General features: G+C 73.1%; 1 protein-coding gene across 1 annotated transcript; it reads right to left on the reverse strand.

Moving 5' to 3' along the window:
• Positions 1-8,717: 8,717 nt before the first annotated feature.
• Positions 8,718-19,506, reverse strand: FGFRL1 (fibroblast growth factor receptor like 1). The gene is made up of 6 exons (XM_072809852.1): positions 19,406-19,506; positions 11,980-12,252; positions 10,874-10,954; positions 10,502-10,786; positions 10,080-10,433; positions 8,718-9,993 (listed from the first exon to the last, which is right to left on the reverse strand). Exons 1-6 carry the CDS (start codon positions 19,482-19,484, stop codon positions 9,545-9,547), a joined length of 1,521 nt encoding a protein of 506 aa, XP_072665953.1. The 5' UTR covers positions 19,485-19,506; the 3' UTR covers positions 8,718-9,544.
• Positions 19,507-19,540: the final 34 nt, after the last annotated feature.

Below are 19,540 nucleotides of genomic sequence, written 5' to 3' on the forward strand. Positions count from 1 at the left end.
GGAAGCTGTGGCTCAGACCCGGAGAGGCACCCGGACCCCATCCCGGCGCCCCAGCTGCCCACGGGCACTTGGCTCCTGGCAGACACCCCTTCCTCCAAGGGCGCCCTCAAGGCTGTGACCCTGGACCACTGGGCTGTGTGCATCTGAGCCTGGGACTGGGCCACCAGCTGCTTCTTGCTGCCCCCCGCCCTGGGCCACAGCCGCCAGGTGGGGCACACCTGCAGCCGCCTGTCCTTGGAACGACTGTGCTGCCACCGCTGTGACCTTCGTACCACCACCGTTACTGCTCGGCCGCCCGGGGGCTTTCAGGAGGCAGGGCCCCCGCGTCCTTCCCACACACGTTTGTGGACCGAGCAGCCTGGTGGTGGCCGTCTCCGTGGCTGGCGCTGCCCACCCTCAGGTCTGCCCTGACCCCAGCCGTTCCTGCCCCCTCAGGTGTGCACCCCAACGCTCGCTTCCAGAACCCTGGCCCCACAGGAGGGCCCCAGCCTGCTTCCCCAACACCCTCCTGCGGCGGGGCATCCGCTCCCACGCGCCCCCGGCTGCAGACTGAGCACCCCTGAGCAGGACATGCTGGTCTATGGGTCCCTGAGGCAGAGAAGGCCAGGCTGCAGAGGCGGGGCCCAGGCGACGTCCACCCCCCAGGACATGAACGACCAGTCTGCCCTCAAAGCAGGAAGGGCCGCCTGCAGGTGGGCGCTGGGGCAGGTGGATGACCATCAGGCCCCCCACCTGAGCTGAGGACGTCCTGCCAGAGGGACGGGGGGGCCCCTGTCTCACCACTGACGCAAAGGGCCTGGGGCTCATGCCAGCACCGTGACTGCAGGTGACCCCTGGTGACAGCCTGTCCTGCGGGGGCGGACACCCTCCATGAGGGTGAGGGCCCTCACCCTCCCGGCCGCCGTGGCACACATCTTCTAGGCAATGTGTTTTTATAAAGATTTTTTTTTTAAGTAGCCTACACCCGCTACGGGGCTCGAACGCACAACCCCGGATCCAGCGTCCTGGGCTCCGACGGAGCCAGCCGGGGCCCCTTGGTTATTTATCCTGATGCATGAAAGTGCCGGCCCTCCCCAGCAGAGGGACCCCCGGCTGCCCTGCCTGGCTGGGCCTTGGGGAGACAGCAGAGCCAGACGTTGGGAGGGTCCGTGGGCGGCAGTTCCTCCCAGCGCAGGACGGGCTCCCCGGTCCCGAGCGCGCAGCACCCCACCTTCCTGGCCCCGCAGGACAAGCCCTGGGCTCGGGGGCCGCGGTCAGTGGGGGCATGGGGTCGGCAGCTCAGCCCTGTCCCGGGGACACTCGGGGCTGCAGCTCCGCAGTCTCCCCATGCAGGGACTGGAGGAGGTGCGGTGGCCAGAACCCCGGCCCCGGGCCCCCCCTCCATCCGGGCAAGCTCCCTGCGCCAGCAGGACGCTGATGGGAAGTCGAGGGGACCAGGGGTTGGGGAGCCAGGGCGAGGCCAGGCTGGCCCGGGCACCTTCTAGGGCCGCGTTTGGGCCCTCGGCCCCCCCGCCGCGGCCACCACCTCCGCCCCGCCGAGGGGCTGCTTGGGGGGAGCTGCAGGGCCCTCCGGGCACACGTGGGCGGGGCCAGGCCCCGGGGCTCAGGCTCCCTGCCCTTGTCCTGAGACGCTCCCTGGTGCAGGGATCCAGGCTGGCCCCACCGGGTGACCGCCCCCGCCCCGCCCCGGACAGGCCCCCACCCCTAAGGCCTGACGGGGCGCTGTGGCTCTGGGTCTGCCCAGGTGCTCCCACCTGGTGCCCTGCAGGCTGCTGTGCCCGGGGAGGGGGGCTCGGGTCCCCAGGGTGCGGCCCTGGCTGCTGGGCTGTGCAGCCTCGGTGGGGACTCTGGCCTGTCGGGGGGCCCCGCTGGGCAGGGGCGGCTCCCCAGGGCACATGGGAAGGACCCCCGCGCCACAGAGGGGCTTCGGGGCCACCTCCACGCCTCAGCCCCGGCTCCCACAAAGGCTGAAACATCACGTCGGCATCGGGCGCCCTCCCGCTCCGTCGAGACCCCGGGGACAGCCGCCTCTGAGTGAGGCCCCAGCAGGGTCATGGGGTGGGGGTCAGGGGAGGCGGTGCAGGGGTCTCGAGCCCCCCACCTGCCACGGAGACAGGTGCACACACTGCCCCGGGAGGACCTGCCAGGTTATTGGGTCCTTGGGACCCGATCACCCCACTCTGCGGGTGGGGGAGGAAGCCACAGGACGGACGCAGGCCCCTCTGCTCACATCTGAGGGGACCCTGCTTCACCGCCCTCGGCCAGACAGGCCACCAGTGCCTAGGGACAGGAGGGCGGAGGAAGAGGAGCCTGCGGGTTGCCCAGGTGGGGGAGGGGGTATGCCGTGACCTGGGGCTGTGACAGGGCGGGCTGTGACCTAGGGGCCATACTTGGGGCCATGACCTGAGGCCATGACCTGGGGGCTGTGACCAGGGGTCGTGACCTGGGGGCCATGTCTGGGGCTGTGACCAGGGGCTGTGACCTGTGGGGGGCTGAGACCTGGGGGCCGTGACCTGGGGCCGTGACCTGGGCGGTGCCATGACCATGACCGAGGGCTGTGACCACAGGCTGTGACCTGGGGGGGGGCTGCGACGGGGTGGGGGGGGGACCGTGACCTGGGGCCATGCCCTGGGGGCTGTGACCTGGGGGGGGCTGTAACCGGGCCGTGACCTGGGGCTGTGCCCTCGGGGCCGTGAGCGGGGGCCCTGACCTGAGGCGGAGGGCCCAGGCTCCCCCGTGCTCCCCCCCCCCCCCAGCGGCCCCTGCAGCTCCGCGGGCGCAGCCTGGTGTCCCCGGGCCCTGGAGCGGGGCCTGCCGGCGGTGAGGGCTGCTGGCCGCTCCCCCGTTTCCTCTTGGCCGCGGGCTCCCGGCAGCCGCGGAACAAAGGGAGGATTGTGCCTCCCGGGCCGCTCCTGGCCGGGCCCCCGGTGCTGTGTGCGTGGCTGAGGCTCCACGCCCGCCTGCAGGGGCTCCGTGAGCAGAGGCCCACGGTCGGCACGACAGGCCCGGGCGCCCGGGAGCCTGTCCCAGCCCAGCTGGCCGCCGTCCTGCTCAGTGGCCACCGTCCCATCAGGGCCACGGGCCAGGATGTCTCGGCTGCGCCCTCCCCACGCCTTCCCCTTGCGGACGCTTCCTGTCGCCAGGCCCCGGCCCACGGCCCCACCCCCAGCCCGGGTCCCCCGTGGCTGGGACGCCTGCCGCCACCCCCACCCTGCCAGGCCCTGCCATCTGTCTGTGGCCGGGCCTCCTGGGTCACAGGGGTGGGAGGAGGCACACGCGCCCCGACACTCGGCGCCTGAGAGCTGCTTCACCCCCAAGCGTGAACGAGTGGGGCTGTGTGCGGCTGCGGGCCCACGGCTGGGGACACGGGCGGGGGACGGCGTCAGGCAGGCGCTGTGCCGCGTCCCAGGCTCCTGCGGCTGCAGGCTGCCGACCGACTCGGGCTCTGAGGCCCCCCGAGGCCAGCCGGGCCAGCAGGACGCTCCAAAGACGCCCCGGCCACGTCCGTGCCTCTCCCAGAAGAGCCAGAGGCCCTGGGCTCCGGGCGGGGGAGCGGGCACGGCCTCCTGGCGACGGCCAGCAGCGGGGGCAGGGGTTCCCGCACCCCCACGGGCCCTGCCCCACTGTGGCTGTAGCTCCCCCCACCGCCGTCAAAGGAGCCTTGTGGCCGCCCCAGGTAGCGGGTGCCGGTGGTCCTGGAGGGGCTCCAGGAAGGAGCAGTGCAGAAGGGCCCTGAGAAGAAACTGGAAAAGGCAGAGGGAAAGGCCTGAAGGAACAGGCATTGGCCCCCGCGAGCCCGGCCCACCCCGCCCACCCGCCGAGCCGGGCCCTCCGTGCCCAGGGCTGAGTCAGGGCTGGGGAGCGGCCAGCGCGGCAGGAGGTGCTGCCCAGGGTGCGCGGGGCCCAGGCGGGGTCAGCTCCCTTCACCGCGGCCCGGAGTGGGCGGGCCGGGCTCCCAGGACGCCGCCTTCCTGCCCACGCGTCAGAGGGTGGGAGCCCGGCCGGGCAGTGGGGGCTCAGACGAGTCTCCGTGAGGGTGGAGGGTCGTGGCCACCGAGCTCGTTGCCCTTCATCCACCCCACCCCGTCCCCACTAAAGCTAGGCGGCCACCAAGTTCTCGGTGACAAAGGCCCCAACCAGGTCCCCAGGGATGGCCGAGAGGGGGGCCCCCGGCCAGGAGTGGGCAGCTGTGGCCCGCCCCCCGTGTGGCGGCGGCCCTTGGGGGGCTGCAGGGACAGCACAGATCCGGGGGCAATCGCAGCGATCTGCAGGCACCAGGGAGGCTCGTGGTTTCCCAGGAAGGTCCAGCCTGCGAAGGCCCCGCTGCCCCCACACCTTATCCCGAGGCCCACCCCGAGATGAGCCAGTGCCGGAACCGGGCCTCCCCGCCGGGCCCCCTGCTCCTGTTCCCTTCGGGGTGGACGCTGCTGGGGGGCACGCGCTGCTTTCCTGCAAGGGCGCCTGCCCTCCGCCCAGCCTCCGTCCACGCCTCTGCTGCTCCACAGCCCCTGCCCCTCCCCTAGGGGAGCCCCCAGGCCCTGGGCCCCACAGCAGGCAGATGGCATGTCCTCGGCCGGGCCGGGGCTGACGCACCCCTGCTTCGCTACCATGCTCCCAGCGAGGGCCCTCGGGAGCACCGTCGCTGGGCCTTCCCGGGGCCTCAGTGCGCAGCTCACGGGCACCCAGCACCCGCCCCCAGGATAAGGCCGGCGCCCGCCCCTCCGGCCAGCTGTTGGCAGCTGTCACCACCTGCCGGCCCAGGGCCAGATGCCCCACGGCTGTCGGCACGGGCAGCGGGGGGAGGGGTGTGCAGCTGCCGGGGGCGGGCAGCCGGGCCCAGCACCCCTTACCTGTGGCCACTGCAGGGCCTCGGGCCCCCGCCCTGCCCTGGACCGGCTGCGTGTTCCCACCCCGCCACGGTGGGGGACAGACATGGGCCCCAGCGTGGACCCCCCCTTGAGTCATCAGAGCCCCGGCCCCCCGGGGGCATTCCTTCCCCATGAGACGCTCGCCAGGCCAGCTCACTCCCCCCCCAGGGCTGCGGGCGGCTGGTAGGGTCCTCAGACCGCCTCACGGGCTTCTCCCTTCCGTCCCCCAGGGACCATGAGGGCGCCGAGGGCGCAGGGGTCAGCAGGCTCCGGGCTGCGCCCCCCCGGCCCAGGAGAGCGGCCTCGGCCGGGCCACAGGAGCCCGCCCCAGGTGGGTAGAGGCTGTGTGTCCGCCAGGCAAGCCCCAAGCCCTGGCTGGGCAGCAGGGACGCAGCTCCCAGGGAGCCTCGGGCCGCGGCCAGACCCGGGACCCCCAGGGGACACGTGTGCAGAGGGGCCCCGGAGCCCGCGCCTCGCCCGCCCCGAGCTGATGCTGGCTTCCTAGCCGAGCCCGCACCCGCCCACCCACGCCCGGCTGACCGAGATTCCCGGGGTGGGGGCGCGGAGGCAGGGCGGGCGGGGGCTAGGCCAGTCCCGGGCGGGCTCCCACCCACAGGCGGGCAGCTGCCGCCCGCAGAAGCAGACTCGGCGGGTCTGTGCGGCCAGAGCCATCGGCAGCGGCTGCCCGCGGCCCAGGGGGACTGCCCCGGGTCGTCCCTGCAGGACAAGCCCAGCTGGGACGGGCTCCGCACCCCTAGATCCCTCAGGCCCAGGGACATGCGCCAGCTCCCGCCCAGGGTCACCAAGGCACAGGGCCTGGGGGGCCAGGCATGGGGGGCTGGGGCACGGCCTGGACCCTCTGACCGGCTCTGCTCCTCCGCTCTCGCCACCACTGGCCCTGCCAGCGGTGCCACCGGCCAAGGCCTCCAGAGCCCGGCGGGCCGCTGCAGGCCACCCTGCTCGTGCTGGGTCGCCCAGGGCTCGGGCTCCATCGGCACCCCAGCCACCACCCTGGGTGGGAGCAACAGCCCCCGGGCCAATGCTTCCTCAGAGACGCCGTCACGATGCCCAAAAATAAACACCAAGCCCAGGCCCCCCGAGAGCCGCGGTGAGGTCAGCAGGGCCCACCCAGCCGGCCCTTCCATGGGGTGCGCAGCCTCGGCCCCCTGCCCACCGGACGTGCCCAGACGGTTCTCACACCTTACACTGGTGCCAGCTGTGGGCTGGGTCTGCTGCCCCGTGCGCAGCCCGGCCGGGGGACCCCAGCTCCCCGACAGGCCACCCCCTGTGCCAGGGCCTGGGCAGCGTCTCCCGGGGGCACTTGCCGCACAGCCCCTGCAGCGGCTCCGGGCCCTACACGCCCCACGGACGCGGCGCCAGAGGCGGGGCAGCCTGGCCGGCAGCTGAGTCCAGCCCGAGGCTGAGCTGGCCCGCCCCGTGTCCTGTGTCCTGGGTCCAGGACTCCTGTCCTGTGTCCCACATCCTGCATTCCTGCCCAGGTCCCCTGGCCTGACCCCAGGACAGGGCTCTGATCTGCTGCCAGACCCTCCCGACCCAGGCACCCCCATCCTCGTCGGCCTGAGCCCCGCCCCCCCGGACAGCTGCGGGATGAGACTCCCCTTTGAAGCCAGGGTGGCCGGGAGGCGTGCAGGCCGCTGGGGGCGTGGGGGTGTCACACCCCGAGTGTCGAGCGCCAGCGGCCCTTTCAAGTTCTCCGGCTTCGCGGCCGGCTTATCACCACGAGGAACACATCACAGGGAGGTGCCGCCCGGCGCAGACGCGGGGCCCGCCCACCGCACCCCCACCAAGGTCGCCAGGAGCGTCCTCCCCACATGGCCGCTCAGATGTCCCCGTCCAACCCAACGCGGCCAGGGTCGCTCCGAGGACGCAGCTGGGTCTGTGTCCTGGGCCTCCGAGCTGGGGGCTCCCGGGTCCCTGACGGGGTGGGGCGCAGGGCGCCGCGTCCCTGGTCATGTCCTCATGCAGGGGCCACCGTGTGGGGGCAGGGGAAGCCCGCCTCCCCACCCTCCGCTCCCCTCTGCCCCTCAGGCCCCATCCTGGGTGGGGGCCCTGCCCTTAGTGCCAGTGCCCTGTGAGCCACGGCTCTGCCCCCGGGACCAGCACCCACTGACCTGGCTCCGCCCTCACGGCCGACCCTGAGATTCTGTCCCAGGGCGTGGGGTGCGCGAGCCGGTCAGGAGCTGTCGGTGCACCCTGCGCTCTCCCAGGGGTCACGCAGCATAGAGCTGGGCCAGCCTGGGCAGAGCAGACGTGTGGGGCAAGGAGTGACCCACTGGAGGTGGGCCAAGGGAGAAGGTTCTGGAAGCTGCAGGCGACCCCCGAGAAGGGTGTGGAGAGCTGCAGGAAGCGGATTTGCGGGTCCACTTGGGCCGAGGATGCTGAGCACCAGGGTCTGGGCCGCAGGAAATGAAAGTGTGGGCTTTGGGGTGACCGGGCAGGGTCCCCTGCTCGGCGCAGTGGCCCTACATGTTCCCAGACTGGTCTGTGCATTGGTGCCCGGCGGGGGCCTCGGGGCTGCGGAGCTGGGACCCAGACCCTGTGGGGGGCTCGTGACGGGCAGGCCACCAGCCCCCACAGTCCCCAGGGCAGAAGGCAGTTCCCACAGCCCCGCCCCCAGGCAGACCCAGGAACCGGCTGGGAAGGGGGCGAAGATGCCTTGCAGGTTGGGGGGCCGGCCCCGCCTCGGACAGAAGCCCTGTCCCAGCTGGGGAGTGTCCGGGGTCAGCCACGGGATTGCCTGAAGCCCCCACACCCCCTGTGGCCACCCCGGGGCTCGGGCCACCCAAGGTGGTCTCCATCACCCAGAGGCCACCAGCCCCGGCCATGGAATTAGGGTCACTCATGGGCGCTGCCCCGGACCAGAGCATGGGGTCCATCCTGGGGCAGGGGCGGCCCGCTGCAGAGGACCCCGGCAGGGGCCTAGCCCGGCACCAGGCCTGCCTCAGCTGGGGACGGGGGACGCTTGGCCCTGCCCTCAGGGGCTCGGGTGCAGGGCACGAGCAGCACCTGGGAGACGACGGCCCTGCCCGCACGGCTGGGCAGACCCCACTCTTGTCCCCGCTGGCCCCCCAGACACCCGCAAAGCCCTGCTCCTGCCAGACCTTCCGAGGCCTGAGGACCCGAGCACTTCACACAGGCGGCGGCGTGAAAACCGCAGTGTTGTCATAGAGCCTCCATGTCCCCACCTGGAGGGCGAGACCGTTGTGCACAACCCGCTAGTGGCTGGGACTCGGGACTGTGCCCTCTGGGCAGGTGGCACCAGGACACAGGTGACCACGGGGCCCAGCACCCCAAGGCCCAGGCCAAAGCCACAGGCCTGGCCCCGAGGGCCATGGGGGCCATACTGGGGGAGCGGGGGCACTCCGTGGGCCGGTGTGCAGGACTCCAGCTAGGCAGGTACCTGCAGGTCGGGGAGCCGGTCAGTGTTCCCAACACGGCCGCCGGGGCTCAGTTCAGGGGCCCCAAGGGGTCAGCCCCGGAGCCTCAGGCCACTGCGGGACTCCTGAAGCCCAAGCCTGGCACACAGGCGCACGTGCGTGTACGTGCACACACCTGGACGTACAGGCCCACACGTGCACGCACACCTGTACAGATGGGTGCACTCACCTGGACACAGATGTGAGCACACACACCTGGACACACAGGCCCACATAGGTGCACACACACCTGGACACACAGGCCCAACAGGTGCACATACACCTGGACACACAGGCCCAACAGGTGCACACACACCTGGAAACACAGGCCCACAGAGGTGCACACACACCTGGACACACAGGCCCAAATACAAGTGCACACACACAGATGCCAAAGGGAGACACACCAGCGTAGAGGAAGAAGATGCACATTTTCTTGTTTAACAAAATAAATTAAATATACGAAGCTTCAGCTCAAACTCTATATAAAATTACAGAGGTCTGGGGCTGCCACGGGCAGTGGGCTGTTGGGTGCCTGGCCCCACGGCGCCCACCCAGTTGGCCATCAGGCCAGGGACGTCCCAGGCCCGAGCACAGGCCTGCTCGGGGTGCCACCTTCCTTCCAGCATTATTAATATTATTATCTTAATTTCTTAAATATAAATATCAGGGGCCCTCCTTGCGGCAGTGGGGGGCAGGGTCAGCCCCGCGCTCCCGCCTCGGCCCAGGGCCCGCGCGGCTCCGCCTGACCTCCCGGCCCGCGGTGCTGGGGGCTCCTGGACACCCGGACAGGTGGTGGCTAAAATAGCTGCGTGCCCGCGGAGGGCTGGCTGGGACCGGCGGCAGGCACGGCGCGGGGGGCGGGCGCTTTGGGTTTGCGAGCGGGGGCCTCTCAGATCCCCTGCCAGGCGCGGGGCGGGCGGCCCGACCGCAGCCCCGGGAGATCCTCCCCAGGGCAGCTGGGGGTTCCTTCATCTACGGGCCCCTTGCTGCACGCGCGCCGCAGCGTCACCAACACGGGCCTTCCGCGGGGGCTGGGGGGCCGGGCGGGCTGCGTGGGTGCGCGTGTGTCTGTGTCCGGGGGACCTCAGACCCGGGGTGCCCTGGGGGCCGCCTCTGCCTGCGTCCCGGGGCCCGGCCCTCTGTGCCCCCGCGCGCCCACTCGACCCCGTGTGCCCGCCGCCGGCGCCTGGGGCTGGGGTGCGGGGTGCGGGGTGCGGGGTCCCCGGGGCGGCACCTCTAGCACTGGTAGTGGATGTGCTGGTGCTGGTGGACCTTGCCCTCCACGTGCGAGTGCGTGTGTGAGTGCGTGTGCGTGTGCGTGTGCACGTCCGTGTAGAGTTTGGGGTAGAGCCTGGGCCCGGCGGGGGGGCCCGGGCCCAGCAGGTGCTGGGCGGCCGCAGGGGGCCCCAGCTCGTCACACAGCGCCGCGCCGGGGCCTGGGACGAGGGAGGGCGGCGCCGCGGGGTCCTTGTCCCCAGCCCGGTCGCGGGCGGGCACGGGCGGGCGGTGCGCGGGCAAAGGCGGGGCGGCCGCGGGCGCGCACGGCTTCTTCTTGGCCTGGCACAGCCACAGGAGCACGGTGCCCAGGAGGAAGACGGCGCCCGCGGGGATGCCGATGACCACGGGCCACGGCAAGCTCGTGCTGGACGACGCGGGGGCCACGGGCGGCCCGGGCGGCTTGGGGTCTGCAAGAGAGACAGGGCGGGGCGGTCGCCGTGGGTCCCGGAGCCTGCGCAGGCGGCCCCGCGCGCCGGCCTCCCGCCCCACGCACCTGGCAGCACGGTGAGGAAGGCGCTGCGGAAGCTGTAGCCCATGGTGTTGGCGCCCAGGCAGATGTACATGCCCGCGTCGTCCTGGCGCGCACGCGTGATGAGCAGCTTGTTGAGGTAGGAGCCGTCGGGCCTCGACCACACGTCGCCCGTGGGCAGCACCACGAACTTCTGGCCGCCCACGTCGATGGTGGAGTTGTAGCGGCCCTCGGCGCCGTACTCCACGCGCTTCAGCCACTGGATCACCGGCTTCACGTCACTGCGCACCTTGCACTGGAACGACGTGGTGCCCCCAAAGTCCACCGTCGTGTTCACGGGGTGCGTGCCCGTGAGCACGGGCTTGGAGCGGGTCCGCTCTGCACGAGGAGGGGCACGTCAGCGCGGCCCCGGGCACCGCCCGCCCGCCCCCCGGCCCGGCACTCACGGATCACGTCCACCTTGTAGGTCGCGTTGATGGCGCCGGCGCGGTTGGACACGCGGCACGTGTACTTGCCACTGTCCTCGGGGCGCAGGTTCTTCAGGCTCAGCGTCCACTTCTTCTTCCGGTGCTCGCCGGCCTCCAAGCCCGTCAAGGCCTGGTCGTCCTTCATCCACGTGATGTCGGGCCGCGGGTGCCCGCTGGCCACGCACTTGAGCCGCACGGAGCTGCCCACCGGCCGCGCGATCACCCGGCGCCTCATCTTGGAGGGCTGCGTGAAGCGGGGCCGCGCTGCGGGACGGGCAGCAGGGGTCAGCCAGGCCCCCGGGGGCTGCCCCACCCGCCCCGAGGAAGAGGGCGACGTCCGCCCCGTCTCACCCCACTGCTTGCCGGTCGGGTCCTCCTGGCCCCCCGAGGCGCCGTCGTGCCCCAGACGCTCCCTTCCCGGGCCAGTGTCATCTGCGGAGCGGAGGGCACGTGAGCGGGGCCCCCGTGGCCCCCGCCCAGACCCCAGGCTGGTTCCCAGGCTCCCACCCTGGGCCCAGCTGGGAAAGCTTCAGAAACAGGAGCGGGAGTCCCGGGAGCACACCCACGTCCCCGTGTCCCGGGGACAGCTGGCCCGAACGGCCGCCCAGCCTGCCCCTGGGTGCAGGTGACCCCAACGGAGCCGCCCCCCCACCCCGGCTCCGGGGGGTCTGCAGGGCCCGCGGAGGAGGGGGCCGGGCCGCGCCGGCAGCTGCAGTAACCCTAGCCCACATCAAGGCGCCGAGGCCTCGGTGAGCTGACATGGCTCGCATACCGCCTGGTCATCCTCCCCTTTCAGAGGACAGTGGGGGGACGCAGCAGCGCTCCCGTCCCACAGTCCCGAGCAGGGCCCCGGGGGCGGGGCAGGCCAGGAATGCCCTCCTGCCACCGCCCGCCACCTCCGCCCAGCTGGGGACCCGGCGAGGGGCTGGCCGGGGCGGGCGTCCCCAAGCGTGAGACGGGCCACCGTGGCTGCCAGGGAGCCCGTCCCTGGGGACGCAGCCCCAAGGAGCCGTGGGGGAGGGCCCGGCGTGCGCCCGGCACCAGGGAGCACAGGGTGTGTCGCTGGGGACCCCGCCAGGCCCCAAGCCCGGCCCCAGAGGCAGCAGAGAACAGAAGGCCCTTGGCGGCCCCTCTGAACTCTGAAACCTGAGCCTCAAAGTTGGAACCGACGCCCAGGGCCCAGGCCGGCCGCCCGGCCATCCCCTGGTGGGACCACCGCGCCGGGGCGCCCGGGCCCGCTCCTGCTGTGCCCTGGGCACCCTGGGCTCCCCGTCGGCACAGCCTCTGCGGGGAGGGGACCCCGGGCACAGGCCCGCGGGGGTCCGGCCACAGCACCGCTCAGGCCCGTCATCCTGGCAGCCCTGGGTGGGGTGGGGGCCACTCGGGGAAGGTCCCCCGGGTCTGCTGGCTCGCGGCTCCCATGCACGGCCCGCCCCCGGCCCTGGCACGTCACTGACCCATCACGATGAGCGTGTAGTTGACGCTGAGGCTGCCGAAGCCGTTGGTGGCCTTGCACACGTAGGCGCCAGCGTCCTCGCGCTCCACCTCCTTCACCTTCAGGCCTTGGGGCAGCACGCGGAAGCGGCTCCAGCCGCCGTGGATCGTGCGGCCGTCCTTGGTCCACATGGTCAGCGGCGGTGGATCCCCCTCCACAGGGCACTGCAGCCGCACGGTGCGGCCCAGCCGGGCCACCTGCCTTGGGACCACCTTGTCTGCCATCCTTGGGGGGCCTGCGGGCCAGTCGGGGGGTCGGTCAGCGGGGAGGGGGCTGGCGGGTGCTCAGGGGCCCGGGGCAAGGGGGCCGTGCCTGTCGGGTCCCCCCCAGGACTCCGGGCAGATGCCGCCCAGGCAGTGAGGGCTGCTCCCAGGCCCCGGTGGGCAGCGTCCACCCTGAGGAACGGTCCCCTGAGCGCCCCCACGTGCTGCCCCCACGGAGGAGCCACGACGCTGATGGGCACCCAGGGTGCACGCCCCGCACAGCCACCGTAGGGCACACGGGTGAGTCCACGCAGCACAGACACAGTTGGTGGCTTCCCCGAGGACGGTCGCCCCAGACCACGGGGCTGGGCGGGGGGCGCGGGGGGCGGCAGGGTTCCTGTCTGGCCGGCCGCCCCCGGCGGGAGCAGCCCACGCCGCCCGCAGTCGCCAGCCCGCCTCAGGAGCCTCTGCGTCCCGGACAGCGGGAGCGCCCCAAGGGGGTCCAGAGTGTGCCCCCCCGCAGCTCCCTACACCCACCTGCCCTGTGCGCCCCCAGCCCCCGGTCTCCAGGTGTCGGCCAGAGCACTCACCCCTCCCGTGGGCAGAGGCCGGCGTCCTGCACCCCGACCCCGACCCCGACCCCAAGGCGGTGTGTGCTCCCAGTGAGCACCTGGGGCTTCCTGCGTGTGTAATTAGCAGCGGGCTGAGCCGCCGGCCGGGGCGTCCCGGACCCACGGTGCTTCCGTGGGCTCTTCGCAGGCGGGAGCAGAGCTTCCTGGAGGCTGCCCCCACCCCGGGGACCCGATGCCGCCCCTCCACGGGCCTGCAGACACTGACGGAGCCACAGGGGGAGCGGGCGGCCCGGGGTCCAGGCGGGGAGGGTCCCGCGGCCCGAGGGGGCACAGGGAATCCCGGGGCCTCCCCGACGGCCGCCACCGACCTGGGCCCAGCCCGGCTCTCCCCTTGACACCTGCCTGATGCAGCCCACCAGGCCCCCCAGCCCCAGGAATGCTTCTCCTCCGCACCCCCGCTCCGCCTCTGCTAGGGTGCCCCCCTGCCATGGGGCTCCCAACACGGGCCCCAGCACCCAGGAGGGAACCGAGGCAGGGGCTGCTGAGTCCTCCACTGTGGACGGGCCCCCAGCGCGCCCAGGGTCCCACACCTGTCACCGCCACAAGTGCCCCGTCCGAGGGGCCTCCCAGCGCGCAGGGCAGGGCGGGCAGCCCCCCGCTGACCCCGGGGCACACGCAGGCCTACAAACTGCCCAGGAAGGGCAGGGCACGGGCTGCGCCTGACCCGGGGCAGTCCCATCTGGCAGACTCGGCCTGCGCCCCCCCCGCCCCGCCGGGGGCACCCCCTGAGCAGAGAAGGGCCATCGGACGGTGCTTGCAGGGGCCGCAGGGTTTGAGGAGCTGGGGGGGGCATCGACCGGGCCTCAGAGCCACAGGCCCCTCGCTCCCTGTGGACAGGACAGGAGGACGGAGCCAAGGGACTGCCAGACGGACCGGAAGTGCGGCCCCGAGGACGCCGGCAAGCGGGACGGGGCGGGCAGGCCGGCAGCCAGAGCCCCAGCTGGAGCCAGCCTTATCCGAAAGCAAACAGCCCCCTTCCCGCCCCGGGCCAGCCGCCCTGCCCCCTCCAGCCCTGCCGAGCAGAGACCCCAGCGGGCTCACCCGAGGGAGCCCCCCCACCCAGATTCCTGGGGATTTGGCCGCCGCCGCGACTGCCACGGCTCTATATTTAGCCTGGGAAACACAAGCCCCCATTGTTCCACCTGGTCAGGTGTCCAAGCCGCCCAGCCCGAGGCAGACCGGGGCCACGGCCAGGAGATGGGCGGGGGGCGGGGGGCGGGTTCCCAGCAGCCCCGGGGCTGCCCCTCGGCCCCCCCAGGACCTCCTCCAGGAAGCCACGGGGAGGGACAGGCGCGGTCCGCGGAGGCTGGGGCGGGGGCTCCCCCTGCAGTGGCTGACCGCGCGGTGGGGGTGCTGGGGGTGCTGCCGCGGGGACGCACAGCCCGTCCCCCATCCTCCTCCCCGTCAGCTGGGGGAACGCGGCAGGAACGGGGGCCCGGGGGGGCTCAGGGGGCAGCAACCCAGAGGACCCCACACATATAGGTACACAGCCAGGCTCCCAGGTGCCGTCCAGGGCGCGGGTGTCACACGTACAGCATGTCACGCCGCCCCCCGACGCCATCCCCGGGCACACAGGGTGTCCCCCTGACGCTGTCCCCCCAGACACCATTGCTCTGACACCGTCCCCCCGACGCTGACCCCCGACACCGTCCTCGTGACACAAGGCTGCCCCCAGATGGGCACCCTCCACCCACACAGCGCCCGTGCGTGCACACGCAGGCACACACCCCAACAGCAGATGCCGACCCCCCACCCCCGCCCGCCGACACCACTGTTTCCCAGAGTTTAGGTCCTGCTATCACCCCACTGACACCCCTCCCTCCCCAGTGGCCCCAAGGAGGGCTGAAGTGGGCAGGGCCAGAAAGACGGAGGAGACACATGAGGGCTGCATGGGGACAGGACCCCCAAACGGCGCTTTCACCCCCTGGGGGCACCTGGAGCTCAGCCCCCGAACCTCAGTAACCCGCACGGCCTCTGCGCTGCCCGTCCCGTCCTGACCCACCTTCCCTCCGCCCCAACCGCAGCTGCCCTAACCCCTCTACCTGAACCACCCCGAGCCCCCTGGGACGGTTGGCCGGGCGGGGGGGCACTGCGTCCGCCCCTGTCCCTGCCCAGGGCTGAGCCATGAGGAGCCAGACCAGTGCCCCCCGGGGCCACGGTCACGGGTGGGAGGTGAGGCCAGCTGGCTCCATCCCCGGTCACCCCCAGCAGCCCCAGGAGCCCCCAGCCCGGACGCGCCCTCTGGCGGGTGGTGCTCGGGCTGAGCTCCTGGGACGGGCTGGCTGTGCAGCGACTTCGTGGCCAGCGGGGCGGCCCTGACCAGAGGGCAGGCAGGGGGCTCTCGGGGGAGCGGGGCGCAGCTGCCATGCCCCCCGCGGAAGGAGGGGGAGCGGCCCTGGGCCCAGCATCCTCCCCGAGATGGCCCGGGAGGCGGGGATGCCAAGGCGAGGGCACAGGTGGGGACCCCAGGGCCCCGACAGGCAGGCTCCACCTCCGCCCTGGCTCCGAGCCGCTCAGGTCCCCGCGCACACGCGCACAGACTCCCGGTCACCAGCAGGCCTGGGGCGGCCCCTGGGGCCCGGACCCACAGGACCTGCGGTGGAACTGGTAGGACCCGAAGGACAGGTGGTTGCCCCAGAAACCAGGCGTCCTGCGTGCAGCAGAGGGCCAGGCTGACCCACCGCGCCAGCCGAGGCCGCCCAACCCACTGCCCAGGGGCCGCCCCTCGCCCGAGACCCCGGGGGGACCTCCACCGGGTCCTGACTCCAGGGCCCCTCCCTGCCGCTCGCAGGACAACCCAAGGGGCCACGGGGCAGCGCCCTGACAGTGCACGGCTCCTGGACCCACTGCCGCAGGGCGAGCTGCAGGCCACTGTGTGCGGCCCCCCAGCCGCCCCCCCAGCCGCCCCCCAGCCGCCCCCCCCAGCCGGCCCCCAGCCACCACCCCAGCCACCCCCCAGCTGGCCCCCATGCACCGCACACAAGCAACCCGGCCCCCCGCAGGCCGGGCCGAGGAAGCCAGGAGGGCCTCCCTCACCTGCTGCCCCTGCACCCAGAGGACGCGCTCACGTGACAAGAAGCCCGGACCCTCAGGGCCCTGCCCCTGACCCGCGAGGCCGCATGCGAGCCTGGAGCCCCTGGGCCAGAGGCTGACGCTGAGGCAGGACCAACGCGCCAGCTAGGGCGAGGGTGCGGGTGCCGGGCACCCCCCACCCCGGGCCAGCCCAGGCCAGAGGGTGTCTGCCCCCCTCCCTCCCACCCACCCGAGGGCTCTGACGGCTACAGGGTAGGCCACCCCGCTGTCCCCGCTGTCCCCGCTGTCCTGGGCTCTCGGCCCCGCTGCTGGGCTTCACTGTGAGCCCCGCAGCCCCCGCGGGCCGGGCACACCGCTGCAGGGGTGCAGAGGGCACCCTGGGCCCCTCCGTGGCTGGCGGCCCGCCACTCCTGCGGCTCGGCCCCGTGGGAGTCAGAGGGCGTCACTGCCGCGGGGGTCCCGGCCCAGAGCCAGGCCCAGCTGCCTGCCGCCTGCTGCCCGGGCCCCATCACGTCCTCCGGCCCCTCGCGGCACAGGGCTGGCCCGAACCTCCAACCACCTGGGGACGAGAGCAACTGCTTCCTGCTGAGATGGGCAGCGCGGGGTCAGCAGGCCTGAGGCTGGAGCCCGTCCCTGCCACAACCCTGTCCTACGTGTCAGGACGCCTCTGGGAAGCCCCCACCTCACACCGGCTCCCCCCAAGGGGCACGGGCCCCCACCCAGGCCCACAGCTCTAGGCCTTGCCGCCAGCCGCCCAGTGGGGACACAGAGTGCAGAGGCCCCGGGACGCCCCCCGCTCCCCACACCCCTGGCCAAGCAGCGCCTCGGCCCAGCCCGGGCCTACCCCCACTCCCGGCCCCCAACCCGCCTCCCCCGAGCCTGCCCGGAGTGTGGGCCGCCTGGCTGCAGCTCCACCCACAGCAGCCCAGGATGGGGCTGAGAGAGCCACGCTGGACACCAGGGGATCACCAGGGAGGGCAGACGGCAGGCAGGGTGGGGTGGGGTGGGGTCGGGGCACCGGGCAGGCCTGTGGGGTCTGGGGCAGCGGCCTGGGCATCCCCGCCCCTCCACGGACCGCCTGCCACGGAGCCTGCCACCTGGACACGCCGGGGACGGCGCAGGAGGCCGGCCACCAGCAGGTAGGCAGCCGCACGCACGGCGAGCAGCCCGGAACCCCAAGCAGGCTGGGGCCGCTGCTGGGAAAAACCAACATTTCCCCAGGGCGCTGGGCGGGGGCTGAAGGCCCATTGATTCCCGCACAATGAAGAGCCTGCGGTAGGAGTTTCCAGGCCCAGCCAAAGGCCACTTTGTTCAGGGCTCCCTCCTCCCCCCAGAGGGGACAGTGATTTATTTTCTCTTCCAGGAGTGAGGCCCGAGACGTAAATGGGGCGGCTGGCCTGCATCCCCACCTCGCGGCGCCTGGGCCCGGCTCCCGCACACCCGCCTCAGCCCGAGGGGTCGGGGGAAGGCCCCCCGCCGGCCTGGCCAGAGGCCAAGGTCAGCCGGCGCCCCACGGCCGCGCGCCCTCCCGCGGATTCACGCACCCAGCGACCCTCCCCGACACAGCCCCGAGGGCAAGAAGGCGCCATCCCCGCAGAGTGGGGCGCCTGGCCCCGGGGTGGGTGCTGGGGGCGCCCAGGGCGCACCGGGGGTCCGGAGGACCGGGAGGCGGCCTCCAGGCCTGGCTGCTCAGAGATCCGTCCATGGCACCATCCTTGGAACAGTTGCGGCCTGACAAGCCCTCCCGCGGGTCCTCCTAAAGCCACGCGACGGGTTCGGAACCCAAGTTCCCGCTGGAAGAACCTAAATCCGATCCTGCCTCAAAGCTGGAAAAGGCTGTTTCAGACAAACCCACCAGGATTGTGAAACTTCCAGAAAGGGGAACTTTAAAAACATGACCCGAGTGGAGAGACGTGCTGACTCCAGAAGGCGTGACGCCCGGGGAGGGATTTCGGCAAGCGGCCTGGCTCCGGGCTCCGGTCTGCCCGCGGCCCGCTTCCCCGCACCCTGGGAAGCGCCCGGGCCCTCGGGCCAGGCCTGGAGGACAACCGCCCGCCCCCCAGAGCCGCGGGGGCCCTTGCCCTTGGAGAGTGGCGCCCGTCCCTGCTGCCGCCGCGGCTGGATCCCGGGCTCGGTCCCAAGGCCAAGGCCGAAGGGAACACAGCAGGGTGTGGCCCCTCCAGGGTCCCCTGGCACTGAGGCAGGCCCTGCCGCCCGCTGCCATCACCGCGTCCACCCCTCTGCTCCGGGCTCCGGCCCAGGCCCAGGCCAGCACGGCGGCCTCAGAGCCTCCCTGGCCCAGCAGCCAGAGGACGGGCAGGTGTGGGGATGAGGGGAGTCCACGCAGATCAAAGAGGAACTGGAGTGCAGGCCGCTGGCCACCGGGGGGGCCCTGCGGGGTATGACCTGAGTGCCCGTGGTGCCAGGACGCTGCCAGGCCCCGCCGCGCCTGGGCAGCCCCCACCCTCCGGCCGAGTGGCCAGTCCCCTGCCGGGCAGGCGGGGGGGTACCGTGGCATTAGGCCCACCTGGGCTGCCGCCTGCCACCCAACACCCAAACGTGCCCATATAAGGCCGGGTTGGGCTCGGTGTACCCGCCGGCGGGGGGAGGGGTGCGAGGCCTCCGAGGACTGGTGGACAGGGCAGGGACGCTCCTGAGTGGTCAGCACGCCCAAGGGCTGGCCCGGCCCGAGGGCCCGCCTAGCTGAGCGCCGGCCAGCGCGGAGCATGGCGGGTGTGTGGTGGCCAAGGCGGATCTCCCATGGCCCAGCAGCTGAGGATGTACCTGGCGGGGGACAGGGTGCTGGGGCTGGGCCTCGGGTCGCGCCGCAGACCCTCCTCCTTGGACATCAGGTGTGCGAGCGGCCGCCGAGGGCTGGCACGCCGCTGGAGCAGGTGGTGCTGTGGGGCACGACACAAGCCCGCGGCCCCTGCAGCGGCCCCTGCCCTCTACCTTTGCGGGGATGGGCAAGCTCGGGGCGCAGGGGTGGGGCTCGAGTCCCAGGTGCCCGCCATGTCCCCGCTGTCCCCAGACCGGCCCCGGCACCACGGGCGTCTCTGCGGGTTGCCGGGGCCTAACTGGGTCCAGGGTGCCAAGCAGCCTGCGCCACCAAAGCCCCGGGGTACCCCGCTGCTCTCAAGCTCAGGCCCACGTGTGGATGCGAGTGTCCCCAGAGGCGCGGGGCCCAGCCGACTCCGCGGCAGGCGCGGGGCCGCAGGTGAGCCCGCCACGCCGGGGCAGGTGTGCCCTGGGTGAGCCGGGGTCCCGAGGGTGAGCGGGGGAGGGGCCCGGGGAGCCAGGGTGCCCTGCGGCCGAGCTGGGGCGCCCCCGGGAGGGGACCCGCGGGTGGGCCCGGCGCGGCGGGGAGAGCTCGGCGGAGCCGCGCGGCGGGCGGGGCGGGGCGGGGCGGGGCGGGGCGAGGCACGCGCGCCAGCCGGGCAGTGTGGCAGGGTTCAGGGCCGGGAGCGAAAGGGGCGGCGCTGGCGCGGGCCGGGGCGCCGGGCGGGGCGCCAGGACTCACCTCGGGCGGCGGCGGCGGGCGGCAGGGCCCCCAGCAGCAGCGGCGGCAGCAGCAGCAGCAGCGCGGGGCCGGGCGTCATCGTGCCTGTGCGGACCTGGGGGCGCGGGGCGGTCAGGGCGGCGCGGGCCGGGGGCG

Source organism: Canis lupus, chromosome 2 (assembly GCF_048164855.1).
Source record: "Canis lupus baileyi chromosome 2, mCanLup2.hap1, whole genome shotgun sequence".
Taxonomy (NCBI): Eukaryota; Metazoa; Chordata; class Mammalia; order Carnivora; family Canidae; genus Canis; species Canis lupus.